Source organism: Haliotis rufescens, unplaced genomic scaffold (genome assembly GCF_023055435.1).
Source record: "Haliotis rufescens isolate VD_foot unplaced genomic scaffold, xgHalRufe1.0.p SCAF_14, whole genome shotgun sequence".
In the NCBI taxonomy this organism is placed as follows: domain Eukaryota; kingdom Metazoa; phylum Mollusca; class Gastropoda; order Lepetellida; family Haliotidae; genus Haliotis; species Haliotis rufescens.
Genome location: NW_025963824.1, coordinates 2,363,586 through 2,371,433, shown reverse-complemented (window position 1 = coordinate 2,371,433; position 7,848 = coordinate 2,363,586). Strand labels below are relative to the sequence as shown.

Below are 7,848 nucleotides of genomic sequence, written 5' to 3'. Positions count from 1 at the left end.
TCATTTAGTCGTTAGTACTAAATGTAATTATCCCGCGATATGCCAAGGAGAGGCACGGGCCACCGCGCCGTGGGTGCCCGTGCCTTTAATATAAACAGAAGATGAGGTTGGGTTAAATGGCCGAGGGTGTGCAGGTACTAGTGGGCTACTTAGCTGCTAATTGTGTATACCAAAATGCTACCGTTGCCATGGCCACGCGCGTGGCCGACGGCGATTGCAGCTAGCGCTGCTGGCCTGGGACTGCTACCGCTGTCCGGCCCCCACGGTAGCATATTTAACCGCTACCATTGCTTGGCAACTCCCACGCTGCCAAAAGCAGCTCCACGCTGCTGGCCTAAGTCAGACTGCCGCTGCCCAGCCCCAGGTAGCCGGCCAAAGCAGATCACACTGCCCGGCCCCATTAGCAAAACCATTGTGCGGCCCCCCGCCGCGGACCCAACTGTCAGCTACCAGTTGACAAGACGACTTCCGCCGCCTGGCCCATATACGTGGCAATTGTTTGCCCCAACGTATGTTATTTTACGATTCCCCGGCTGAAAAGTCGGGAAAGACAAGGTTCCCACTGAGAAGCAGGTAACCCCGGAAAGGTTCCCGCTGAAAAGCAGGTAGCCTTAAGCACGAGTATTAATTTGGAAGCAAGTTAATTTGTTACTAGCAGTGTAGCCCACAAGAACCCCGCCACAAAGCACCCGAGTGCTACCCCACACCCACGGCCACGCGATACGCGGAGATAGCATTGTTGCCCGGCTTGCCTATGTACTGAAAGGAAACACTAACCTGTGGAGATAATATCCTTACAGGCGCAAAACGAGCGCCAGGGCATGCAATAAATTGTCCGTAAACACACACAGTCCTTTGTCGCTGAGGTGGACGCCCTCCCAGGCGTACCATGTCTTGTCTGATGCCAGGATCTGGGGATGTGGCACCATTGTACCGCCGAGCTCTTTGACTCGGTTGGCCAGTCGGCGGTTGGTATTCTTCCGCATCCCCTCGCTCTTTAGTGGGTCCCTGGCATCGTGCCAGTAGCGCCTGGGCAGCATTGAGGATACGATGATCCTGGTGTCAGGAAGCTGGAGTTGTATCCGAAGGATTGATGCCACCATGTCAAGGTAGAGTTGGCTGCCCTTGACCGAGCACAGGTCGTTGGAGCCCAGGTGAATGATGAGGGCTCTGGGGCTGCGCCGTGTCGCCTTGACCTGTGCATCCAGAATGGTGTCCAGCTCCTTCCACCTCATCCCCCCTCGTGCCAGCCATAGCATCCTCGGTTGGTTCGGACTGGTGCCCTTCAGGAGCAAGTACTGCCGTGCCCTGGCCATGTAGCTGGATCCCACCATCCAAACTGTAAACAATAAGAAGTGTAGTAAGTACCATGAAAGACTATTTGAATTAGTTGTGCAACATTGAATTTGTTGGTAGGCGTATGTAAGCATTGTAGCAATCTGATTTCCACCTGCCGTATTGTTGTATGAGGTGTTCGGGCACCCCGTTCATGGCTGCTGATGTGGCTGCCCCAATGCGGAAGGAGTGCGAAGAATAGCAGGCCGTGTTTATGTTGCTGTGTGCTAAGGCCTTTTTTAGGAGTGCCTGGAATTGGTACCTTGTAACGGGGGAATGGTCAAAGTGGACGAATGCATGTTGTGGGCCGGAGGGGCGCGCCTCCAGGTAGTGCTTGATGGCGACTACCGGACATAGCGGGTTACCTGGTATAGGTGACATTGTAACTGTTGTCCCCATCCTGTACTGATCGGACTTTGAGTGTGGTAAATGGATTGCAAGCTGCTGGGGGTTGCCCGAGAAGCTTAGATTCTGGATGGCGCAACCTGTTTTTGAGGGTCCAGTTTGGACCAGTTCGCTAACCCTAAAGAAGCCGAAGAAGGCTGTGCAGTAGACTGCCTTGAACAGCCTGGCTTCATATGCTGATGAGCATACGTGAGGCAGATTGTTGGTTACTACCTGCAGCAGATCTGCAGTGATCGGTTTTCTGGTGTCTGGACGGCCCGCTGATTTGTGTAAGCCAGTTACAATCTTGCCTACCAGGAAATGGTTTGTACAGTCGGTGAGCCCGTGGAATTTGTGGTGTGAAGACAGCGCTGCAATGTAAGTCTTGACTGTGTTGGGGGAGTGGTGAGTGACTGACAGATAAGCAATAAAGTTTACGACCTGATCCAGCGGGACTGGCCACACTTCTTGTAGCTGGTGTGCGGACCGGAACTGGTGCAAGGCATTGATGCCTGTTTGGTAAGTGGCCCATGTATTAGTAGACAGAGATTGTTGTAGGAGTCTGCCGGCTTCCTGCCTCAGATCAGCCATATGTTGCACGGGATAGGTGTTGGGTTCTGGTCCGCGGCTGGTGCTGCCTCTCGGAAGCGTTTGAGCTGAAACCTCGAGAGAGCATCGGCAATAGTGTTAGCAGTGGAACAACCATACTTTGCCTTAAACATAATATTATATCGGAGGCACTGCAGGATTAGGCGACGGAGTAGGCTCATCACTCTGGGGGCCTTGGTTGACTGCTTGTTGATTATTGTTACGACGGCTTGGTTGTCGCAGTAAAAGAGGACCTTTTTGTTTGGGAGTTGCTTGCCCCAGATTTGGATGGCCAGTGTGATGGGGAACAGCTCCAGGAGCGTCAAGTCCCGTGTAGTTCCATCCGTCACCCACTGGGTTGGCCATGCGCCGTTAAACCATTTGCCCTGCATGTAGGCCCCAAAGCCGGCGCCGCCCGCTGCGTCTGAAAACAGCTGGAGGAAATCGCTGTCCACCCATAGTTGGTCCTGAAACACTGAAATGCCGTTGTAACTTGTAAGAAATGTTAACCACTTTTGTAGGTCTTCCTTGACCCAGCTGGTAATCCTAATGTGGTGAAATGGTTGCTTACCTTTGCTAAGCAGATCGATTAGCCTGCGGCTGAATGCCCTTGCCATTGGTATAGCCCTGCACATAAAGTTAAGCTTGCCTATGAGGGACTGAAGGGCCATTTTTGTGACCTTGATGTTACCTGTTGACAGGATGTCATGGATTTCCCTTGTTGCCTCCTTGATCTTGGGCTCTGGGATTCTGATCTGCATTGCAATGGTGTCGATTTCCAGCCCTAGGAATGTCAGTTTGGTTGTGGGGCCCACTGTCTTGTCGTGCGCAATAGGAACCCCGAGCTGTTCAAGTGTATTCACGCATCCGTTGAGGTTGTCTGAGCAGTGGCTGGTGCCTGCTGTGCCCCCCGTTAGGAAGTCGTCCAGGTAATGCATGATCGGACGCGTTGGAAGATGCGATTGCATGCACCATTGCAAGAAGGTACTAAACGTTTCAAATATGGCGCAAGAGATGGAGCAGCCAAATGGTAAGCATTTATCGAAATAGAACTCACCTTCGAATCTGATGCCTAGCAGCTCAAAATCGGATGGGTGGACTGGTATAATTCTAAAGGCCGACTGAATGTCGAATTTTGCTAGTAGTGCTCCCTTTCCCAGTTGTAGAACCATATGGGTAGCTTCATCAAATCTGGCGTACACAACGGAGCAGGCCTCTGTGTCTATGAAGTCATTTATAGATTTACCCCTGGGATAGGATAGATGGTGAATTAGACGGAATTCCTCCGCATGCTTACCCACGTGCTGACCATACCCTGGCTGCTTCTTGGGCACCAGGCCTATTGGGGATACTTGGAGGTTGTCTAGGGGGGTGTCCTTGAAGGGGCCCGCCATCCTGCCAAGGTCGACTTCCTTTTGTAGTTTTTGTTTCACGTAGCCTGCCGTGTCTTGGTGCGTGGCTGATCGCAAGTTTCGTGCCAGGCGACCCTTGCGGCTTCCCTGGAACTCGAGCTTAAAGCCAAAGCTAAAACCTACCCATAAATAATTTGCATCTCTGTAATTGACCCTAGCATATTGGCGTAACCAAGGTGCCATTTCATTGAGGTCCACGGGGGAAGGGGCCATTGAATTTACCTGCCTTGCGGGGTTGTTTTCTGTTAGGAAAAGGCTGATTGGGCTTGTATGGGGTCGGTTGGACCCCATTCCCTCGAAAGCAGGTCCCAGAGCTATGGGAATGTTCGCCACACTTACCGCATTTGTGAGTGTACTTACAGTTAACCCTGTTACAGCCAAATTTATTGAAATCCCAGCATACCTGACTGGCGATGTCCCCCTGTACGTGTGTCATTGCGCCCCGTCCGCCTGATTCTGGTTGTAGTACCGGCTGTGTTACCATGTACTTCAGCCACAACTCCCCGTCAATGTTGTCCCAGCGTCGTGAGGGGTCCCTTGACATTCTGTGTCGGAATTGTTGGTCGTAGGTTGACCAGGCATCCCCCCCGAATCGAAGCGCCGCCGTCCGTATGGTTTCCATGTAGGACAGCAACCCCTGGGTTGTGCGGACCTCGGAGTGCCTACTAACATATATACACATGAAAATGTGGAAAGCTGAAGTCCAGCTCGCCAGGGACAGACGCTTTGGTTGCTGCTTAATTGGTTTAAAAATTACCTTACCTGAGGAGTCGTACGCCATGGTAATCGTACCGTCCTCGTGACCTCCCTCGTTGTTTGGTAGTATTGTGCCGAGGTCGACATACTCGCCACGCCAGATTTTTTCCCTCACCTGTTGTTTGACGTGCGCGTCTATCCGTCCGCACGGAAAGAAAGGGAATCCCCGTATCCTGTGGTGTGATTGGCTGGCCAAGCCGCGTCTCCGTCGGCCTCGTTGAGGGCATTGGGGATTCTCCCTATGTTGGGCGAAATGGCGGGCGAACTAAAACCACGCCTTACCTGTTGGTTTGCGCTAACCGGGCCAGGCGCTGAATGTTCCAGCAACTGGAGTATTTTTTCCAGTTGCTCGTTTACCTGGGTAGCCGAGTTGGCAGCCTGTGCGGCATTTACAAGCTGCGCCGATTGTACGTTAATTCTGTTGCCACCTTCGATATTGCCGTGATTGGCAGACTCACCATCAGCTGTTGCCTCCTGTACAATGTGTACTCCCGGGGTTTGTCTTCTGGTTGTCCTGGGCTGCTTGGCTCCCCTCACCAGCTTGTGGTTGACGGTTGCTCTTCTCTTGGGAGGCATCACAAAGGTCGAGGTGGTGAGTTGGTATTCCACAAGCGTAAATTGTCCCGAGGGTGAAGTTCGGGAGTGGAACGGAATAAATGCGATACGGCGAGTGCTGAAAATAGATGGTATTTAAAGCGTAATCGGCGAAACGGTCGCGATTGTGTAAATGCGATACGGCGAGTGTTGGAATAGATGGTATTCGAAGCGTAATCGACAAAACGGTCGCGACTGGGTACAAAAGAAACGTCCAAAGCGAAAGAAAGCGTTTCTAGACAGTGACACACGTGTGTACTGGTGGAGGGTTGGTCGCGAATGACCGACTAACAAAGAGGGGATGATGCTTGCGCAGGATTATTCCCCGGGCACGGTGCCGAGTGGTGGCCCGGGGTGATTGGGTTACGAGGGGTGGTTGGGTTACAGACGTAATTAGCCCATGGTTTGGATACGCGCGATAAAGTCATTTAGTCGTTAGTACTAAATGTAAATACATCAGTTATATGCTATCTTAGTCCGCTTTATCAAAAGTATGTGTTTGTACAGTGTGATGATATTACACAGGTCACACACTGTCATGTATACGGTATGCATCAGGTGCATGGTAACTTATTATGCTTCATCAAAAGTATGTGTTTGTTCAGTGTCATGATATTACACCGGTCACACACTTTCATGCATACGGTATACATCAGTTATCATGCTATCTTAGTCCGCTTCATTAAAAGTATGTGTTTGTACAGTGTGATGATATTATATAGGTCACACACTGTCATGTATACGGTATACATCAGTTGCATTGTATCTTAGTCCACTTTATCAAAAGTATGTGTATGAACAATGTGCTGATATTTCACAGGTCACACACTGTCATGTATACGGTACACATCAGTTATTATGCTCTCTTAGTCGACTTTATCAAATGAATGTCTTTGTACAGTGTGATGATATTACAGATGTCACACACTGTCATGTATGCAGAATACATCAGTAATATGCTATCTTAGTCCACTTTATCAAAAGTATGTGTTTGTACAGTGTGATAATATAATACAGGTCACACACTGTCATGTATACGGTATTCATCAGTTATCATGCTATCTTAGTCCACTTTATCAAAAGTATGTGTTAATACAGTGTGATCATGTTACACAGGTCACACACTGTTATGTATACGGTATACATCAGTTATCATGCTATCTTATTCCTCTTTATCAAAAGTATGTGTTTGTACAGTGTGATGATATAATACAGGTCAGACACTGTCATGTATACGGTATTCATCAGTTATCATGCTATCTTAGTCCACTTTATCAAAAGTATGTGTTAATACAGTGTGATGATGTTACACAGGTCACACACTGTTATGTATACAGTATACATCAGTTATCATGCTAGCTTATTAGCTTTATCAACAGTATGTGTTTGTACAGTGTGATGATATTACACAGGTCCCACACTGTCATGTATACGGTATTCATCAGTTATCATGCTATCTTAGTCCGCTTTATCAAAAGTATGTGTTTGTATAGTGTGATGATATTATATAGGTCACACACTGTCATGTATATGGTATACATCAGTTAATATGTCACTTAGTCCGCTTGATTAAAAGCATGTGTTTGTACTGTGTGATGATATAACACATGTCACACACTGTCATGTATACGGTATACATCAGTCATTATGCTATCTTAGTCCACTTTATCAAAAGTATGTGTTTGTACAGTGTGATGATATAACACAGGTCACACACTGTCATATATACAGTATACATCAGTTATATATGCTATCTTAGTCCACTTGATCAAAAGTATGTGTTTGTACAGAGTGATGATATTACACAGGTCACACACTGTGATGTACACGGTATACATCAGTTGTTATGCTATCTGAGTCCGCTTTATCAAAAGTATGTGTTTGTACTGTGTGAGGAAATTACATAGATCACACACTGTCATGTATACGGTATACATCAGTTGTATGCTACCTTAGTCCGCTTTATCAAAAGTATGTGTTTGTACAGAGTGATGATATTACACAGGTCACACACTGTCATATATACAGTATACATCAGTTATATGCTATCTTAGTCCGCTTTATCAAAAGTATGTGTTTGTACAGTGTGATGATATAACACAGGTCGCACACTGTCATATATACAGTATACATCAGTTATATGCTATCTTAGTCCGCTTTATCAAAAGTATGTGTTTGTACAGTGTGATGATATTACACAGGTCACACACTGTCATGTATACAGTATGCATCAGGTGCATGGTAACTTATTATGCTTCATCAAAAGTATGTGTTTGTTCAGTGTCATGATATTACACCGGTCACACACTGTCATGTATACGGTATACATCAGTTATTATGCTATCTTAGTCCGCTTTATCAAAAGCATGTGTTTCTACAATGTGATGATATTACACAGGTCACACACTGTCATGTATACGGTATACATCAGTTATCATGCTATCTTAGTCCGCTTTATCAAAAGCATGTGTTTCTACAATGTGATGATATTACACAGGTCACACACTGTCATGTATACGGTATACATCAGTTATCATGCTATCTTAGTCGACTTTATCAAAAGAATGTGTTTGTACAATGTGATGACATTATATAGGTCACACACTGTCATGTATACGGAATGCATCAGTTGTATGGTATGTTAGTCGACTTTATCAAAAGAATGTGTTTGTACAATGTGATGATATAATATATGTCACACACTGTCATGTATACGGTATGCATCAGTTGTATGGTATCTTAGTACGCTTTATCAAAAGTATGTGTTTGTACAGAGTGA

General features: G+C 47.1%; 1 protein-coding gene across 1 annotated transcript; it reads right to left on the bottom strand.

The window, feature by feature from the left end:
• Positions 1-2,297: 2,297 nt before the first annotated feature.
• LOC125379287 lies at positions 2,298-4,645 on the bottom strand. The gene is made up of 2 exons (XM_048395556.1): positions 4,482-4,645; positions 2,298-4,384 (listed from the first exon to the last, which is right to left on the bottom strand). Exon 2 carries the CDS (start codon positions 4,008-4,010, stop codon positions 2,298-2,300), a length of 1,713 nt encoding a protein of 570 aa, XP_048251513.1. The 5' UTR covers positions 4,011-4,384; positions 4,482-4,645.
• Positions 4,646-7,848: the final 3,203 nt, after the last annotated feature.

Bases quoted from the DNA above. Each gene is read 5' to 3' on its own strand.
- LOC125379287 (XM_048395556.1), bottom strand. From the start codon at position 4,010: ATGGGGTCCAACCGACCCCATACAAGCCCAATCAGCCTTTTCCTAACA.